Source organism: Phaethon aethereus (assembly GCF_964289735.1).
Source record: "Phaethon aethereus genome assembly, chromosome: 7".
Taxonomy (NCBI): domain Eukaryota; kingdom Metazoa; phylum Chordata; class Aves; order Phaethontiformes; family Phaethontidae; genus Phaethon; species Phaethon aethereus.
The window spans coordinates 28314487-28335062 of record NC_138583.1 but is presented as its reverse complement, the minus strand read 5'-3'; the positions used below and the strand labels follow the sequence as shown (position 1 = coordinate 28335062).

General features: G+C 42.7%; 1 protein-coding gene across 1 annotated transcript in view; it reads right to left on the bottom strand.

Moving 5' to 3' along the window:
• The window catches only part of SORCS3 (sortilin related VPS10 domain containing receptor 3), a gene marked incomplete at its 3' end in the record, with an annotated part of 309593 nt that overhangs the window by 187238 nt on the left and 101779 nt on the right, over positions 1 to 20576 (bottom strand). The window contains exon 2 of the mRNA XM_082002401.1: positions 19205 to 19272. Coding sequence (XP_081858527.1) covers positions 19205 to 19272 — 68 coding nt within the window. The remainder of the gene's footprint in view (positions 1 to 19204; positions 19273 to 20576) is intronic.

Sequence of the window (20576 nt, the reverse complement as noted above, 5' to 3'; positions counted from 1 at the left end):
ATCTGCACGGACCTTCTTACTACGATGCTGATGCAGTGTCCTGAGCACCTGCCATTCAATGGACTAAACACATGCATTCCTAGCTGGCGATGAGGAGTTGGGCCCACTCAGCACTATTTGCAGTTAGATAACAGCTCCCAGGTGATGCAAAGCCTGATGAAGGCTGCACCTAATTTGCAGATGCACTCACATAAGTAAGCCTATAAGCACCCATCCAGCAGACAGTCATTACCCATGAAGCCTTTGGCAGACTTGAAAAGGAAACGAAACCTTCTCAATCCTCAGTCTCTAGGAGGAAAACTCCCTGCTTTCTAAGGTCCTTTAAAGACCAAAAAAACACAGGTCATTAAAAAAAAAAAAAAAGAGAAATCCACATGAATGAGCCAGTGCTTTATTTCAACCCCTTGAATTTTATGCTCTCAGCTCTTTTGCAAATATTTATAATGCCCTGAGAGGGAAAGTGAGGAACAGAAGAGCTCCAAGGCTTGGTTTTCATCATCAAGGAATCATGGCTGCAAGTTGAAATTTCACATGTGCTGAGGCTCTCAGACATGTAGAGCAAACCAGCCTGTCCTTCAGCATCCCTGAACTTGGCCAAGTCAGCCCAGAGTCCATTTGCTGCAGCACTGAAAATGAAATACAGTTCTAGCAGCAATGCAAATCACATAATTGAAAGACTATAAGTATTAGTAAAGACTGAATATGTGTCCAGCCAACAAGCAATACTTCAAACTACACTGTGGACTCAATGTAGAAATCATTGAGTAAGATTCTCTGGCCTGCATTACACAGCTAGATTATCATCATTACTTCTTCTCAGCACTTTAAATCTATGAATCTGAGGACATGCAAAGCTGTACTTCTACCAAGAGTACCCTCTTGAGACTTCCATTCCCACATTATAAACAGGAACATGAGAATTTTGAGGACATTGGATTTGGTGCCATGTGACAAGAAAAGAATCACCCAAACAAGAATCATTAAAGACTGGAAAAAACTGCTGTCTTATGAAAAACTTCTGGCATTTAATCAGGGTGTGAGTACCTGCTTAGGGAATTAGAGGACCTTTTCACACAGTCAACAAAAGTACAAGAGCAGCCAAAACCTGATAAACCGAAGTTAGATAAGTTTGGGTAAGAGGATACTTTTTTCTATTTTGGGTGTTGGGTTTTTTAAACAGGAAGAGCAATCCTTCCAGCAAGGCTGTACTAATGGTTGAGGCAAATTCTTCATCACATTAATTTTTTGATCGAGATAGGATGTTTTCCCAAGAGTTTTCCTCTTGACCAAGCAGGTATTAGTCTGGGGAATGAATGTCTATTTGGTATCTGTGACGAATGATTTTCTTCTCCTTCATAATCTTGCACAGTATCTGAACACAATGATCCTCCTGCCTTTATAACCTAGGAATTGTTTTAATAGTAACACATCAATGAGTCACCAGTGACACAGTTATTGCTTCACAATTTATCCACGTAGCTGCTTCTAGACAAACTCTTTTTTTATTTATGATTACATCAAGAGTGTAACCCAGTATTTTCAAAAAGTACCTGCTCTGAGGAAGTCTCTAGTATCAAAAGACTCCTCCTTGAAAGTTTATTTTACCATGATACTATCCTAGTCTGCATGCAAGTCAGTATCACTCAATATTTTTACTCCATGAAGCAGGGTGACTACTGGAAAGCAAAGCAATAGTCTGTTCCTGTCAACTATGTCATACAAGGACTCTTTTTAGCATGATCCCTCCTAGACTAGCACCATGAGCTAGAGAAATCGCTATCAAGGTCCACCAATTTTCCTAGTATTATATCTAAAAATCTTCCATTGCCTAGGTTTACAACAGTGTTTTGGTTTAATCACTGATTTTGCCACAGCTCCATGCCTCCAAGAAACACTAGATTCAAAACTGCTCAAGATCATGCACATTTCAAACATCTCTTTCTACTCTTCCACCAGCCATTCAGCCAGAACATTGTTGGCTTGAACACAGTTGCGCTGATAGCACTTGCATGTTTCTAGCATTGCTCCAACATCAGCTAGCTTACTTTTTCCCCTCTATGGTCTCCATCATATAATTAGTTGAGGAGAAGGTCAAAGAGGCAAAAATCACTATTTTTCATGCTCTCGAGCCATCAGACCCATGCACTCTATCAAACTGCACATCTGCAGTGCAATATTTTGCTTGTTTATGGGATCTAAATTGGAGCTAATGCACTGCAGAGAGCACGGCCTCAGTCTCAAGTTAACACTTGTTATTGTACATTGTCCAATTCCCATACTGGCTTCACTACTCCATTTACATAATATTCTAACAGGGACATTTCAAGACAAGGTAGGATGGGTCACAATATGCAAAAATATGCTGAATGCACTCAAGTAAAAATTATTCAACCTCTCTGCTCCTTCCACAGCCAGCTTCTAGTATGAAGCCTATTGTGGTGCTCTTCCCAAGGGATATGCGTGGGAGGCTCTCCTATTACTGGACCACAGGAATAGAGTTAAGAAAACGCCTTCAATATTCTCCCTCCCTCCCAAAGGCAAGACTAACTAGAATGAGACATCTACCTCAGAAGGCTGTCTAGCATGTACCTAAAGTCTTTTACAATGGAGACTTCCCACCTTCCCAAGCAATCTGTGCTCAGCTTTAAGGAGGTTTTTCCTAAAACCTGCCTCAGCACAGCTGCAAATTACCCAGTAACAGGAGAATAGATCTGGGGGGCTCATGACGGGGGCGGGGGGGGCCTGTTGTACTATGTTGTATGTATTTATATACTTACAGGACTGCTGTAAGAACAAAGCGTCCAACCATTTTTTCCTTAACTCAGCTACTGTGGCCTGGCACCTCTTTACTAAAATTAGCTCCACTTACAGGTGTTACCATATCAATAGTATTTGTTGTCATATCAAAGCACACTTCATAGGTAATGTCATTTACCACCAGAGAAGGCATCACTTGTCATATAGCAGAACACCATAGGTATCTACCTGTTTCAAGTCCTGAGTATTGCACATTTCTTCAAGATTATCTATCACCTCCAGAAGACTCCACGCAGGTTATGCATTACTGGAGGCTTTGGAAGGAAATCCCTGCCTGAGCTCTGTAGCACAGCATCTGCACCCACAAGCCAGAGCTCTGTCTTGGCACCCAGCCCAAGCAGCAGCTCTTACCAGCTTCTCCTGAGGCACAGATAGGGCTGCCCAAGGGTTTGCTCAGGGGAGTTTTTTGGCTACGTACTGGAGGCCTGTACCTGATACATGAAGATGTGTTTGTCTTCCATTACTTTTATAAAGGTCTAATCCAACATCTGGAAAAGTGCCTGGAAATACTCTGACTTCCTTAGAATTTAGGTCCCACATTAGTGACCTATGTCTAAATATGTTCCTCCACATATTTCCTCTCACCAAGTTAAATAATCATTGTACAATCACTAACCATGCACAAATTCTTCACATCTCTTCTACCAAGATTCCTTTACCCTTCTGAGAAGCATTTGCAGCTCAAGTGAACCTTAGCCCTTCACTTTGTATCATCAACGAGTCACTGACCACTAATCCTTAAAGTGCATCCACATAAACAATAACCTGCGAGGCTTCTCCTGAAATGTGGGCACATAAGTTTAATAGGAGACAAGGAAATTTTAGAGGTCTGGATGGCTTCTGCTTGTACTCACTTTCTACTACTTCTGCAATCACATGCATGGGAAAGTAGTTTTTAAACAATGCACTTTGCACTGGGCTAATTTTTTGCAAGAGCTGAAACCAGAGTTGACCTTCTGACGTGGGTTTTTTGTGCCTACTCCCAAGAGCCCTTGCAGATTTTTGCCAAGCGCAAAGGTGAAAGTTCAGACATACAGAAAGAAATCAATGTACTTCTGACTTCAGTCAGCCCTGAAGTATATTCTCAGATTTCTGTTGCACAGAAAAAAAAAGGTTTTTGTGAAGCATCCAGACTGTAGGATTCTAACCAGATTATTTCTGGATCATTTGCCCACAATGAAAAGTTCCAAAGAATAAGCAGCAGGAGAGGAAGGTTAAAAATGCATTCCAAAATAATCACAACAATACATTTTTCCTTATCCTAAATAGACAGAGGCCCTGGCCCAAATTCCAAAGGGGAATCAAGCACAACACATTTTTCCTGGCCCTTTCACCTACACAAGTTTCTTCACTTTCACAGTATCCTGAACTCCTCTTACGTTCCAACATCTCACCGACAATGTTCCCATTCTATCCAGGTGTATGCAGTTTCCTGTGAATGTACATGCATTACAGACCGTATTTTAAACGGTCAAAAAACAGAATTATAGAAGTGAAGCAACAGAGACCAACACATCATCCCTCATCACCTCCAATCCACATATTCATTTTCCATACAGAGATCTGGAAAATCTCCTTCACACACTGGGCTGTAGCCACCATCCTTGCTTGCGTGGGCCACACATCACTGCACACCTTCCTGACCAGGTACAAACAACAGATGGTTTTAGAAGAGAGGCATGTGCTGCCCACTCTCAAACTGGCTAGAAAACCATAGCCATTTTGTGCAGCAGTCAGGCACGCTCCCTCTGTACTCTAAGCCAGCACAAACAGCAAAGGCTCCACACCTCTGAGTTTCCTAGAGAGCACAAAGTAGTCATAATATATAGATTCATGAGGGTAAGCCCACTTTATGCAACACTTCTAAAGGGAAATCTCGTGCCTCCCCATCTTGTTTGCAACTTCCTTACCTTGAGAACTATTAATCACATGAAGAAAAATAAAAACAAAGAAAAAATACTTTACACTCCAGTTGTCCCTTGGAAAGCTTGTAAGCCATCACATTAACTGAAATTCATTGAAGTCATTAAACCCATTTTTCCCCAAAGTCAGCTCTCTCCCTGAACACCGCTACTGTTTCAAATAGCGAGAAGAGACAGTGGCAGGACCTATTTACACCTCTGTTTGAAGGTAATTCTAAACCATCTGATTTCTAATTCAGATCCATCGGTCACAATCAGGTACACAACATTGGTCCCTCAAACCAAACAATCCCAGCAGCCTGACCACTGTGGTGGTGTCAAATTCCCTCCCTCCACTCACAAAGGCACCTTATGCTAACTTTAGAGCAGCACTTTCTGAGATCAATGATAATTGACTGATTAAGTATGCCTAATGCTGCCAGAATGTGAGCTGATTGTGTAATGGCGTTAATTAGTAACTGCCAGAGCTCATTCCAATTATTAACCTTTATGAATGTCATTTTTAAAGATAAGAGTTTGCAACACAGCCTACTGCAGCATTTGTAATGGTTTTTGTCACACAGGATGAGAGGGAACACAGTGACCACTGAAGCTGAGATCAAGGTAGCACAAGGAAGAAGCCCTAGGAACAAAGGATTTTAGCTTTGCTTCCTGCAAGTGACACAAAGACTTTAACAATAGAAAGGTGGGGTGTCTGCGCTGAAGAATTGAAGAACCCACTTTTCCACAAGATCTGAGCTACTCAGCAATGCCACCGCCAAGCACGCCTCAAAAGCTTCCTAGCAGTGCAAACACCAAATCAACTGCCTGATTTGCCAGACAGACATGCTTGCAAAGTGCCACGTCCAGTGACACTCTGGAAGCAGAGGGTCACAAGAACAAGTTTGCTCTTGCAGTGCTGTTGCTTACCAAGGAAAAGCACTATCCCCACGTCTGCACAGTCACATTTCCGATTCTTCTGGTATGTTGTGCCATAGAGGACATTTTGTGATGAACTACAATCGCCAAGGTGCATGCACTCTGCTTGGATCAGATATAGCTAAACAACTAAGCTAGACCACAGCCTACTCGCCCTCACCTGGCCCCCAAACAAACCACATACACTGTCAGTATATAAAAGAAGCACTTCCAAAGAGGAAATATGGGCTTCTTATATATCTCCCACTACACAAAAGGGCCATGTCCTGTTACATAGCCATACTTGTGCTCATCACCATTGAAATGCTACAGGACAAGATAAGAACTTCTCAGGTGCTGTGACTAACATCCCTCTGCCCCTATGATGAGGCAGCATTGGTGCAGACCACCCTCCAAGTCCTCAGAGAGGTGGATGGACCACCACAGTCTCCCTTGCCAGCTACTCTTCCAGGAAAAAAAAAAAAAAAATCCACAAACACACAAATCTTGTCTTGCTTTGTTTCCCATGCCTTGCACAAAACAGACAATGTGTACTTGTGGGCACAAAGCTAGATGTGCTGTGTTAACTCTGCATTCCTCATAGACATCCCTTCTGACTTTATTGGTTACAGATAATAGAACCAATGGGATTTTAATCTTCCATGGGACATTTATTCTCTACTCTGCTAGAGGCACACTGAATGATGTACCATGGTCCACTGCTTACTCTGTAGCTTTAACTACGCCATGGCAATAAAACATCGTATCTGAAACCTTATGTTTTAACAGATTAACTTACTGCCTTGGCTTTCCTCAGCCACACTTAGAGCTGCAAGTAACCCAAGGAAAGAACAAACCCTCCCACACCCTGGCTTTACAGAGACCTGTGTCTGGGGCACCTCAAGGTCAACAGCTTGTCTATGATCCTTGAAGTGGTTACACGAGACCCACAGATGGATCACAGTCTGCAGAAGTCCTCAGGGAACTCAAACATCCCTTGGTGTTGATGGAAGTTGTACAGTTCTCCTGTTCCCACACCAGACCCTGGGATCTATTCCCTGTGTGGGGGTTACTCTTCCCCACACTGTCCCCAACTTCTGCTCTGAACCTGCTGCTTGCCCTTCCCCCTCCAGGACCGATAATCAACTACCAGGCTTCCTTCTTTAAGCAAGTCACTATTACAATTTCTAACATTTCAGAAGAGATGCAAGAGGATTGATATTAGGTGCATTTCTCTTTCCATGGGGCTGATTACTCCTTGTGAGCTTCAGACCCCTATAAGGCCTGAACCCACATCTTCCTTTCTGCGTACCTCTCCCCAGGTGGCTTTTGAAGCTCCCAGGGCTTGTATAAACTAGTTAATTATAGACGGAACTACTCCCAGCTTACTGCTTGCCTGCCCCACTCCCCTGCCCAGCACAGTGTATGAACTCAGAGCCCCAGGTAAGCGAGGCCGTGCCAAGACCCTGGGCTGTGAAGGTACGCAGCTGTGCCGCACACATCTGTTCAGCCCAGCTAACTCTGCTGTGAAGCCCCGCGCTCCTGGCGGTAGGTACAGATAGCTGGAGACAGTTGCATCTTCAACACACCGGAACTCACCGAGGAAAGTGTTCACAGGGCCCCTCTCATCCCCGGGCAAAACTGATAGCGGACTTTGGGGTAAGGCTTGGTGGTAATGGTTGTATTAACAGCCCAGTCATCTTCCTGTAACCACTCTCCTATCATCATCTTCCTCACTGATCCTCTGAGCTAGGCTACAAGATCCATAAACCAAAATGTAACAGCCCAGCTACAAATGCCATTCAATATTCTTGGATTTATCTCGGGGTAATATGCCTCCACTATACCAGTACAGCACCAATTTTGCATCCCTGACCAGACTCGCAGGATGCTGAATGCCCAGCTCCTGCAGATAGCTTGTTGCTGGATTCAGGCATCTGGACAGCAAGCTTCAGGGATAACTGGATATGAATGACTACTAATATTTAGAGAGGCAATTCTCTAAAGTAACTGGCCATCAAAGACTCAGAAACAAGCTTTAATAATCTGGTTACAGAATGGCCTCACTAACATTTTACAGTTTTTATTCAGAGGCAGAAATCCTACAAGTTAAAATGCACTGGCTTCCCATGATCCAGTAGTTTACAGGAGATTTCCTTCCTACTTGGTCAGGCATATACTGTAAAAGAATGGGCTGACAGATTTTACAGATTACAAACATGTGGGAAGTAAATAAATCCAAGGCTACCTTCCAGGCAGGGGAATGCAGGCCTTTGTAAATACCATTGGGAGAAGTGACTGCGTGGTACTGGGCACTCGTTAGCTTCATTAGAAGCCTAATGAATGTACCACAGAGATAATGAGAGAGACAGAGGATACAAAGAAAGATGGAAGGATTTCTTACACGTTTTTTAACAATGTTTCTCCATCCTTCAGAATATTTATAGCTATTATAAAATGGCAGTGCATTTGGGAAAAAAAACAACCCACGACATAATAAAACACCAATATAAACAGACACAACCCATGTTAAAGTACTAAATTCTACCAGCCACTGTACAAGGCATTAAAGATTTATATGACTTGGTCCCAAGCCTAACTGAAAAGTCGAGGGAGGAGGGAGAGGGGAAGAGAAAGGAAAAGAACAGCTCAATCAACAAGAAACAAATCATGTAAGCTGATGTAAAGCCTAGGTTTAATGGGGATAGGGGAACCACGTCCCGCAGCAAGCCATGAGGCAGCACCAACACAGAAACTGGGCAGTGTAAGAACCTGCTGGGTCCTGATCCAGCCCTGATTGCCTGGAGAGTGAGTGGCAGTGCCTGTCTCCATCTAACTGACCAGAGGCCAGGGGACTTTCTGAGCCACAGATAAAGTCTTTGCAGGTAATACAATACTTGACAGATTTTTTTTTTTTTTTCTTTCTTTCTTCTAGGAATTTGTCTAGACTCCATTTTTACCCATGTGAAATTTGCCTACCAAAACATATTCCAGCAAGGAGATAACGCAGATTAACTACATGTTGTCCTAAGAAACAAATTTTTCTAACTATTCTGAACCTTTGTCCAATGCTCCTTTATTCTTCACAGCATAACAGAATGGTTGAGGTTGGAAGGGACCTCTGGAGCTCATCTGGTCCAAGCCCCTTCTCAAGCAGGGCTACCTAGAGCAGGTTGCCCAGGGCCAATCCAGAGGTCTTTCGAGCATCTCCAAAGGACGGAGACTCCACAACCTCCCTGGGCAACCTGTGCCAGTGCTCAGTCACCTGCACAGTAAAAATGGTTTCCTGATATTCATAGCAAACCTCCTGAGTTCCAGTTTGTGCCCATTCATTGTCCCTTGTCCCATCACTGGGCACCACTGGAAGGAACCTTGCTCCATATTCTTCACACCCTCCCTTCAGGTATTTGCATACATTGATGAGATTCTCCCCTGTGCCTTCTCTTCTCCAGGCTAAACAGTCCCAGCTCTCTCAGCTTTTCTTCATATAAGAGATGCTCCACCCATTTACTTTAATAGAGACCCTATCCACACCACAAAATTTTTATCACATTCTTTTCTGGGCATCTCTTTTCAAGCTTTCCAAGTCCTACTAGACCCGATCTAGTACAGAAGTTCTTATATAATATATTATGAAAGTTCTTATTTTGCAATTATCTATTTGTATATTTATAAGTTAATTTAATGTGTGGTTTTCATTAATATTGGCACATATCCATGTTGAATGCATCCGTTACTAATCTGTGCCAATGAAACTCCTCTGCACAGTAAAGACTGATCAGAAAAAGACATTAGTAAGGCCAAAACAAATTCATCTTTAAGTGTGGCTTCCTGCAAAAAGTTTTGCAGTAGACATCCAAATCTAATTAGAATGTAAGATGAGATAACTCAACAAAAGGAGCAGCTCTCTAATGAGAGCAATGGAATTGCTGCTCCAAATGATAAAGAAGAGATGGAATAGCCAATTCCTGTTAACAGATGCAGCTCTGCTGATGCAGCAACAGTCACAACACCCACAGGATCTGCAACAGCAGGTTCTTGGCTACAAACTCCCTCCTGAATGCTGCCTTGCTTCTTTTCTAAACAAATAGGCAAAGCACTACAAACACACTTTACCTGCCATCCCACACAAGATGACTTCATAGGGACTGTGATGCTTCAAACACATTCACTTTTGGCAGAGCTTCCTCTGACCTTCTCTATCAAAGCCACAGGACTAAATGCCTGGGGACATGACCTGAGCCCAAAATTAATTTCTGATGAGATAGGATGTCTTCCTTCTTGAGGAGCTGATAATCAAAGAAATTCATTAACAAAGGCAGAAAAACTATTAAATACAGCATATATAACCTGCAAAAGCTGAGACAAGCATATTCTTCCAGCTCCCTAAAACACCTTTTCTTCCCCCACAACCAATTTCATTAATTCAGACTGAGATCCTCATGATTGTACCAACTCCAGAAACACCTTTTGGCATCAAATTCCCTAATTTCCCATTCCATCATGTAGTTTTCTGGAATGGAAAGACTAGAGATCTGGACATGTTTAAGTTTCCATTGTCAGGATGATCAAACCCAGTTGTATACCTGAAAGGACTGGCTGAAAAATTAAATTACCTCAAAGATAGTCTTGTTTTTTGTTGGGGTTTTTGTTGTTGTTGTTGTTTGTTTGTTTAACTACACTTTCCAAGTATACTTTTAGTCTAATAAAATAGCTTTACAAAGAAAATGTGATAGCATCCAAGATAGCCACCAGCTGGGCACTGGATGGAGAACATAGCTGTGATGTAGAAGACTCAGACCTTTTGGTTGAATAAGACAGCCACAGTAGGTCAGATCAAAATTTGTATTGCCTGCTAATCTGCCACAGAATATTCTGGGAAAAGTATAAGGAAGAGCTAAAAGACAGCATGATTCTTCCCATGGTCTCTCCCTCAGCTCTCTTGACTTGGAGAACTCCAAATCCCAAAACTGAAATACTGTGGCGTATCATGTCTCCAGCACAATCCCAGCTATTCCATTATAACACCTACACCATGAATAGCTCATTGCTGAAGAACAGAAAACAAAAAATGGATGACATTTCTGCAACACTGATCCAAAAGCTGTAGACTGTCTGTTTCTTGAATGTCATATCATAAAATAATTACTGTAAGCCAGAGGCTACAGCCACTCTATCACGTTTAACAGCCACCAACAGAAATATCCTTCATTAATTCATTGAATCCCCTTTTGAAATCCATTTATGCTTTTATTATTTCTGCCTCACAACATCCTGTAGCAATGAGTTAACACAATTTAATTACTTGCGGAATAAAAAAAGCACTTCCCTTTGTACTTATTCAGAGCAAGGGCTTGAACTTGGATCTTCCACACGTAAGATTAGTATCAGTCTCTCCCTGGAGAGATTCTCAGTCTCTCCTGTTGGAGCTCTTTTGCTGAGTATAAATAATTCAACAGTTACAAAGGAGACAGGGAAAGAGACGTGGCTGGTTGGGGGTCTTACCTGAAACATGAAAAATGAAAACAAAACAGAGCTCGCTTTTGCCCTCTCTACATTTTATCTGGAATTTCACCTTTGTCCTAAGGACATTCCCTCAAAAAGTCTGGAATTTGATAAACCGCCTTTTCTTTTTGCCTCTCTGTCTCCAGCCAGAAAACAAGATGTATCCAAAAATTTCCAGGCCTGCTTATTAATGGGAACATCCCAATAACCCAGTTATCTATGAGATCAAAACTGATGTACAAACATATGACCTTTCTAGACCTACTTAACAAACATATTCCTCAAACATATCTGCAGCATCCATCATTAGCGGCCAACCTTGTCCTCCCACAGCCACGTGTTTGGAGGTCGACAGCTTCAGCAAAGCAGCCCCACTCTCAAGCTGCAGAAGGTCTGTGGATGAAGCGCAGGGTGGGGATGTGTAGCACATGTAAATGTGAACTGCCACCATGGGCTGGCATGCAACACCCTCACTAAATCGAGATTCTGGGGCAGAACGTAGTCAAAGCCAAGACTTACCTCCGTCTTCAGACAATCACAGATACGAATAAAGCACTCTGAATGTGGGTAGAAGTTTTTAATTAACAGCCTAGCTAAAACACCATTACAATCTGCAGTTCTGTTTTTATTAATCCTCTCCGATTCAGCAGGAATTCCACTAAGGAATAGGGATGAGCAGATGCAGGGGAAGCACATTAATAAATCATAAGTGTCATTAAAATTTGTAAACTAATATCTTCTGGGAAGTCCTGGCAATTAGTCTCAGAGCTTTCTTGGCAAACAAAAAATTAATAAATCCAAAAGGTCCCCTGTCTGATGATATCCCCGCCCCCACAGAAAGGTCATTGATGGAGCAATTAAGAGACACAACAAATGGACCAGCCAGCAGGCTGGTTCACAAAAGACAAATGAGCTCCATGAAACAAGATGACTAAGGCATCTTAATAAGCAAAGGTGGGACATCAATCTACACACCACTCCAATACACGTACAAAGCTTTTAGACTCTTATTCACTGGGCTACTACTTCTCACATGATTTTGCATTGTCCCCCCTTGGTCCCCTCCACCTCTGAGGCATCATTAATGTGATTGCTTGTTAAAGCAATGAACCATCAGAAAGTAGAGGTGTGAACCTTACTGCTGCATTGTGGAAAAATCCTATGGGATATAATAGGGCTAGGGAAGCGACGTGAAGGAGGCAAATGAAACTTCTCTCCACAAGTTAGTCATATACTTAAAGAATGAAATAAAGAATTAAAGAATTAAAGAATGAGGTCTTGTTTTTATTACCATTACCGAGTTTACCTAACTCTAAAACATAGCCCTGAATTTAAGATAAGCCTATTAATTTTCATGGTTGGTTCCCAAAACAAACATTTAAAACAGTTTTAACTCATATTATCCATTTTTTGCAATGACAACATCTCCTTTCATTCTGAACCACAAAATGCGCTGGACACCACCTGGGACTGCCTGGGACTTGGGAGAAGGGCTAAAGCTATGGTTCATTCTGTTCCACTGCTTGAAATTTTCTTTCCTTTCTCTCTCTCTTTTTTTTTTTTTTTTTCTTTTTTGAGCAAGGAACTTCTCTTCATTAGATCTAGTTGAAGAGGTCCCTGCTCACCACAGTGGTATTGGACTAGATGACCTTTAAAGGTCCCTTCCAACCCAAAGATTCTATGATTCTATGATTAAATGGTCACGATCTTCATTTGGCAGCAGCTAGCTCAGGAATGGGTCAACATGCAGCTACGGTGCCTCTCCCAAATAGTTCAACTGTGGCTTCCATGCCAAGATGGCATCCATGACTGAAAGCCATGCTGCGCTGAGCCAGGGTAAACTGAATCACCCACTGTGGGGAAAAAACAAATCAGCAAGAATACTAGAGGTTAAGAACTGCATTATTCTGGGATGCTGCTGGAAGCCCACACCAATCGCAACTCATGGTGCTGGGAGCCCTGAGGAACAGCTCTCATCTCACACTGAAGTCATCTGCTACAGTTCTCCATTCCCTTAGTTCTTCAGCAAACATAGTCTGCACCTAGCAGCTCTCAGCCACAAAGATTCTGACAGGTGGATCCTATAGCCTGAAAAAACTAGCCATCACCAAGCCGGGCTATTTATACACTCTAAAAAAGAAAAACAGTGGAGTTGCCAAACTTTTGGGCACCCTGGATTTCAAATCCCAAAGAGGTCACAGATGTGCTTGCACACCCAGCTGGCTCCTTCCCTCCATGACCTGATGGCTGATTGCAGATATCATAGAATAGTTTGAGTTGGAAGGGACCGTTAAAGGCCATCTAGTCCCATGCTCCTGCGATGAGCAGGGACATCTTCAACTAAGTCAGATTGCTCAGAGCCCCATCCAGCCTGGCCTTGAATGTATCCAGGGATGAGAAACTCTTCTACTCATTAGCACAGGATTTCTGCACTTTGCAGTGTTAAAAAATGCAAGTAAGATACAATAATGGGAAGCATTACTACTGTGAAAACCAGCTCCATTAATTTTATGCCTGAATACAGTCCTACAGAAAATAACATGTATCTAAGATGCATGTTGTCAGCATAAAAGTGAAAAACAATAAATATAATCAGATTTGCTAATACTGCAGGGAGATGTCAGCTGGTCATGGTGGCTGTCTGGAGACTGCATTTCAATACAGCAAATTCCAGAAAACCTACAATGCCCCATTGCAAAACGTGTGGAACTTAGCCAGTACTGACCAAGAGGTTGTGGCACAAACCAGAAGTTGCCATTCTCAGCACCACAATCTAAATAATGCATTGCCACTGGGATAGAAACACTCTTCTAAGGAAGCTCTGGCTGTGCCATAAGCTGTTTCAGGTTTAGCTTGTTTTGCAGAGGATGATATAGAAATTTCAGTCAGACTCATTGAATCTCCTGATCCCTGCCATCTTACATTTGAAGCAAGGAGACTAAGCCCCAGTTCCCAAAGGGGAGACATGGCATTTCACACTGCATTCACCATTTCACACCTACAAAGCAGCTCTATCTGAAGTCAGCTCCATGTGCAACACACGAACAGAAATCAGTGCGAGCTGTGAAACTTTGCAAAGGGAACAAGTGCTAGAGGTACACTGAAACACGCTGATGGTCTCTGGAGACTGTGGGAGGCTTAAGAGGCAAAGACACAGGAGGAAACAGCATAAAGCCCTTTGGTAATTCAAACAAAACTTAATGAAAGAGCAATACAAGACATAAGGCAGCTTGAAACCAAGCTGAGAGGTTTTACTCCTTTCAGCTCCAAGCTAGGAGTTACAGTTGCTGTGTTTTGCAGCTGTCTGTTAAAAAGCTAAAGGTTGGGTTTTGTTTTGTTTTTCAACTCAACACAGAGGCTAAGACAACAGACAAACCTCTTCAGGCAGAGCAGCCACAAGAGTAAAAAAATACTTGGGGATTTCTGAGTGCTGCCATGGAAACATAATGTATTGGTTAATAAACAAGAAAACAAGAAGGAATATATGTAAAAAATCCTTCATCAGCATTTTAGCCTCTTAAGCAGAGTCAGTCACGGTTTTGAGTATGTGTTAATGCATGGTCCAGCATTATGTACCATCAGATGATTTAGCTGGGACCACAGCCAGAGGAAGGGAACTCCAGGGGACCCATCAAAAGTGGGTAAAATGGTAGTGGGGACTCAAAGCTGACACATGCAAGTGCTTGCACTTTGGAAGAAAATCTGAACTACTCCCCACCGCCTAATTAGCTGATGTGTTGCAGTCATGCCTATCACATTGATCATAAATACCGTCCTGCTACCTTGCGCTTCTCCTGTCTGCTGGATCGCCCTGTTGCCTCTTTGCCTTCATCCGAGATTGAAAGCTCCCTTGGGATGGAGGCTGTCTTTTTAGCTACTGCAATCCAAATAAATATAACTGTTCCTGGCTATTAAAAAAAAAGGCAACAGTAGAAAAACTTTTATTCCAGTTATCTTAGCAGAAATAACTGCTCAACCCACACTGGCTGAAACAGTTGAAAACATTTTAAGTATTACAATAGCATCTTTAAATACTTATCCAGAATGTCATGTTCACATAACCCTATCACAAAACTGTACAGCTTAAACAGTAGACAGGATTAGCAACAATCAAAAAAACATTCACAAGGCTGTTCCTTTGCTTGCAAAACCTGTGAAATCTAAAAGGCCCATTGAATAAGAAAAGGAGCTTGATAGACTCCTCCTGTTTATTCACACTCACAACGTAAGAAGGAAACAGCGGGACAGCAACAAGATTAACTAATGAAAGGACTTGCTGCCTACCATACCACCTACAGAACTCCCCATATAATATACCTGAACACAACATATACCTGAAACCAAAACTAATTTATCACAACCACAGTTTCTATGATCAGACCTGGAAGTGTCACACACATTTGAAGAAATAAGCCATTGAAAAGATTTTCCCTTCTCTCCTCCTAATGAAATTTGCCCAAGATCTTCAACAGAAAAATAGGCCAAAAAAAAAAACCCAAACCCAACCCTTCAACTCTTATTTGTGAACAGTGCCTTTTTGATAACATCATTTGCATATCTAACTCTCTCATTCTCCTCTGTTCAACAGATGCTGCCTTGGACTACAATTTCTGTGAAGCAATTCTGCACAGAGAGAGTTCATATTTCACAACAGATCACTCCTGCATGCTTACAATTCATCATGGGCAACGAGGTTTGATGCAGGGACCCTGGCCTGCAGAGGCTTTGGGAATTAGAGATGCTCCAACAACACTTCAGATCAAACCCATATAAATTTACAGATTAAGAGGGAAAATTGTTTTCCTTTCGTTGATGGAGAAGAAGTGTTGGGCAGGCCAGGGGGGAAATTCTACAGAAAGCATATGTCCAACCCTTAATGCAATTTTTACTTAAGTCAGGCAGGATAAATCAAGATAGTCTTAACTATCCAGTTAGATATTTTGCTAGGCAATGAGAACTGATGATGGGTTTGCATGCCTGAAAATCTTAAATAATTTTTACAGTTATATTTGCTGATCTACGAAAAGACCTCTTCCCACAAATTCTGTTGTCTCACACCATCACAAATGCAACCACAATAAAGTAGCTTCCTTTCATAGGAGGCAAACAATCACCTCCACTCAACTCAGTGGCAATAACAAAAATCCAGACTGCAACTGGCAAGTGTATCCCATGACCAAGAAGATATGTGGCATTCACAAAGCGGGAGGGATGTGACCGGGGTAGGGGGGAGCGGGGAAGTCTTTTCCTTGAAGCTGGCTGCTTCAAGGCTGGATGCTTCAGTAGCAATGGAGACCTTCTCTGTGATTTTTTGGGGCTCCAAAAGCATGGATTTGCTTATTAGAGCAACATTTGTGTTCCTGCATTCAAATGCTGACTAGTATTTCCTCTGTCTAAACTCATACTAGGCTGATGTAGGAGCAGCTTCCAATGTAACTTTTAATTCTCCTCTCTCCCCGTCTTGCTCATGCTCCCTTTTTTAATTACATTCAGGATGTTTTCTTATTGATTTACTTGTCATTGTATTTAGATGCAGGGATTAGAAATTTCTCTTATACGGCAATTCAGTTTTCCATTAAAAGAAGCCTCTCATGTTATAACCCAGGGGGAACTGAGAAGAAGCTTTTGATGCATGAAGCAGGCGGCGGCAAGATGGTATTTAGAGATTTCACTGCGCTCTGCTCTATCTTGGTACCCTCTGAAACACTGCCGTGCGACTCACTGCGCTCTGCCACAAAAGCCACTCCTCCCTTGTGGAAGCAACTCTCTTTGCCAAGCATTCGGAACAGATACCACCCAGCACCGCTGCTCAGATGGGCAGGACTCTTGGTTAGCAGAAAGGATCCCAGAAAACAGGAGGGGAAAAAAAAACCCACACATGGAAATGTCCAGACCTCCTCCTGATAATTACTTGGTAGTTGCATTCAGTTTGCGACCTACCAGCTCTGGGGGCTCAAAAGTGCCTTTGAAGGAGTCTACAAAAAGTAGCCAAGGAAAGCATTCTGTTGCCAGAAGGCTTAAATTCACTCTGCAAAGACAGATCCTCCTTTTGAAATTTTCAGGGTCTCAAAAATAAAAAAAAAAACCACTATTGAAAAGTACTGATTTAAATAATGGAAAGATTAAAGGCCTTAATGTGGAAATGGAACAGAAAATCCTGAGAAAAGGAGACTTTCTCTTGGCTTATTGCTTCCACTTAGTATCTATTTGCATTTCTACAATGTCCTTTTCAAAAGAAACTCATAGCTGTTCTCTAGGACTCCATGCTCCCCTCTGAAACATAACATGTCTTAATCCTGAATTTTCCAGGTAGGAAGCTAAGGTTTAGAGCCCAGCAGCTCTACCTACTAGCTTTTACCTTGAGCTTTCCTCCCAGACCTTGGAAGAGAAGCCAGGTGGTTCTGATTTCTCAACCCCTCTGAGTCTCTAGGCCCCACACTTACCCTTATTTCACTGCTGAAAAGACGCAGAAATGTCCCAGAACACACTCACAATTCAGTATATTTTCCCACTGGATGCACTGGATGCATTCAGTTGTACTGATGATGAACTACATCTCCATCACTCTGGGAAAACTCCAAAAGCGTTGCTGCTATTAGCTTTCTGCAGAGCTCAGGTGATGCTGTGAGTTCAGTATTAAGACAGGATTTGCCTGCTTGTTATATTTTTTATGCAGAGCAGATTGCTTGGTAATTACATTTAAAGTACAATCACAGTGCCATTTGTACTTGTTAGGTAAAGAGGCAAAAGTTTTTTAAGGCTTTAATATCTTGAAAAGTACCAGGGTAAGTGGAAATGGCTGTGTTCTCTCTTATTAGCTGCACGGTTATTTATACTTTTGCAGATTACCATGGTACAGCGCAATTAGGCTTTGGAAGTACTGTGCAAATTGAGAAGTTTCAAGAGCTCTACTGAACAACTAACCCTTAAATGCATTAATAGGAATAAACCTGCAGCACATGCCCAAAGTCTGCTCCAAACAGGGGCTTTTAAATTAGCTGGGAAGAGAGAAGGATGAGAGACCATCTGCCAAGAAGCTGCTCACACCTGGAGCGATGCCTCGATGCAGTGACAGTTCCACCAACGACACTTTCAGCAGGTTGAGCAACAGCTGTAACACACCAGGCAAAGCTGACACAAGGCACTTGGTCTCCCACAACCCCTGGCTGCCTTTTTTTTGTGTGTGTGTCTTTAGGGTAAAAAAACACCTAATAACAATTCTGTTAAAGGCATACCCTTTCCACACCACAGCCAGGGTGTTAGGAGGAAGAGCAATCCCCAGCAGGTAGAAACTGTTGGTGATTTCAGACATCAAGGATCTGGCCTCCTTCGGGGCGGGGGGTGGCTTTGGGGGTTTTCTTGGAGGGGGAGGGGATTTTTTTTTTTTTTTTTTTTTTTTTTAAAACACACACATACTTACAAACACACACTGTCCAGCAGTGTGCTTCCCCACCCCAGTCCAGGACACTCCATCTCCCACGCCAGACTAGGAGCATGGCAGGTACGTGACACGATCTGAGTCTATCCATAGCAGTGAAGACACCAGCACCTCACCGTGATATCTCTAGGCCTGTAGTGGCTACTGTCTTTACAGCCCCAGATGACCCCCAAGATGACCAGCTCAGCTGACAGAGCTGAGAAACGTGGCTAAGATCAGCTAAGATCTTGTCGTGCGCTGTGTTGTACACCATCCTGGACACTGTTCCAGCAAGTATGTACCGTCTATAGAGATTGTTCTCATTGCCAGCCTCACAGCAGAGGCTCTGAGGAATGAAGAGACTTGTCTAAGGACACTCAAAGGCGAGAATGAAACCAAGCTCCTCTGTGTGCCAGGGAAATGCCCTTACATCAAGAAACCCTCTTGCTTGCAGGCCCTACTTCATAAAAGCAATGCGTTCTTAATCACATGTCCCTTTTCCAAAGAGCAACTCCGGTTATCTCAGATTTGCTCCCACCTCCTCCCCTGATCAACTCAGACACCCACCCTGCTCAGCCTCCAGTTTTACAAGAGGCACAGTGCAGCCCCTCCATGCCAGTCACTGCGATTTCTACAATCTACTTACCTCCACAGTGAGCTCTCCGTAACACTCCCCAAGTTGAAGTCGTAGAGCTTTGTCAGAATGAGAATCACCTGGGGAGGGGAAGGGAGGGAGGAAGAGAAAGGGAAAAGAAAAAGAAAAAGTTTTCCTTTAGTCTATGTAACAATACACAAGGCATCTGAAATCACCCAAAGGAGAGCTTAGCATTTATCCATTAGTTGTGGTATTACAGCATCAAGTAAGTTTAAAAAAAATAAATAAAAAAAAAAAGAAAATCATTAGCTTAATGCATCATGTAACAATAAACTTTATTTTAATCTCAAAATGCTTTTGCATTTGAAATAAAACATGCCAACGGGAATTAATCAAATGTTGTGAGCTGCCCTCTCTACAGCTATGGTTATTCAAGGTCAGGGATGGAATCAGATGCACCCGTGTTAACTCAACAGCCCAATCAGAAATTACAGTCAACATTTCCTCTCTGTTTCTCAAGGCGCTAGCACAAATTGGTGAGCCTCCATGGAAAGAATTGGCAATTTTGTTTACGAAGATCCCCATGCAACAAAACAATCCATTTTGCCCAGAGTGAGCTTTGTGGTTCTCTATCTGCTCTCACTGACTCCAGGAGCACAGGAATCTGATGCCCACATGCTATCACCTTTCTGCAGCAGGGAAACAGAAGGCCGCAGAGCATGACATCCAACTTAGACACTGAGCAAGACAAAACTTCAGCTCTATTGTTAGAGTTTAAGGAGAGTCAGAGCCTTCAGGACCCACCAACTAACTTTCTGGCGAGCCACGAACACTCCTGACTCATATTCTTGCAAAACTGAGACAGGAGGAGAGGGTAGTTAAGCAGTACATGGGCGACCACAGGGGAATATAACTTCCCTTCAGTAGCCGTGGTGCTCTGACCTCAGATTTCATGGCTAAATGTGATCCTCCTTGTTACCAGCTACATTGCCCAATGCCCTTCTCTCCCAGAAGGCAGCTATGCACTCCGATAACCTGTGAGCCTCTGTGCAAGCTCCCAGGCTCAGACACGATGGGAACTTCTGCAGAAAGAATAGAGGGTCCTCAGTGGAAGTTAGGAGCATTTGAGCATCTGCTCTTTGCTTTTTTAGCATAACTAATGTCACACAGTACACTCCCTTGGATTCTACAGGACCAGCCTCAGGAAGAGCTCTGGGGAATCTTTTCATTTTGGTTTTGCTTCATTTTAACATTTCAGCATTGTTTCCATCATGCAGGGTTCAACAATAGTCTCCCTTGCATCCACTTGGGTTGTGAAAGCATTTAGGGAAATTTTTAGTAAATACTTGGGGTTTTTTGTTTTGTTAACAGGTACGTCACAGTTTGGCTAAAGGATGGCTCCCAATGAGAGACGTGGCCCAAA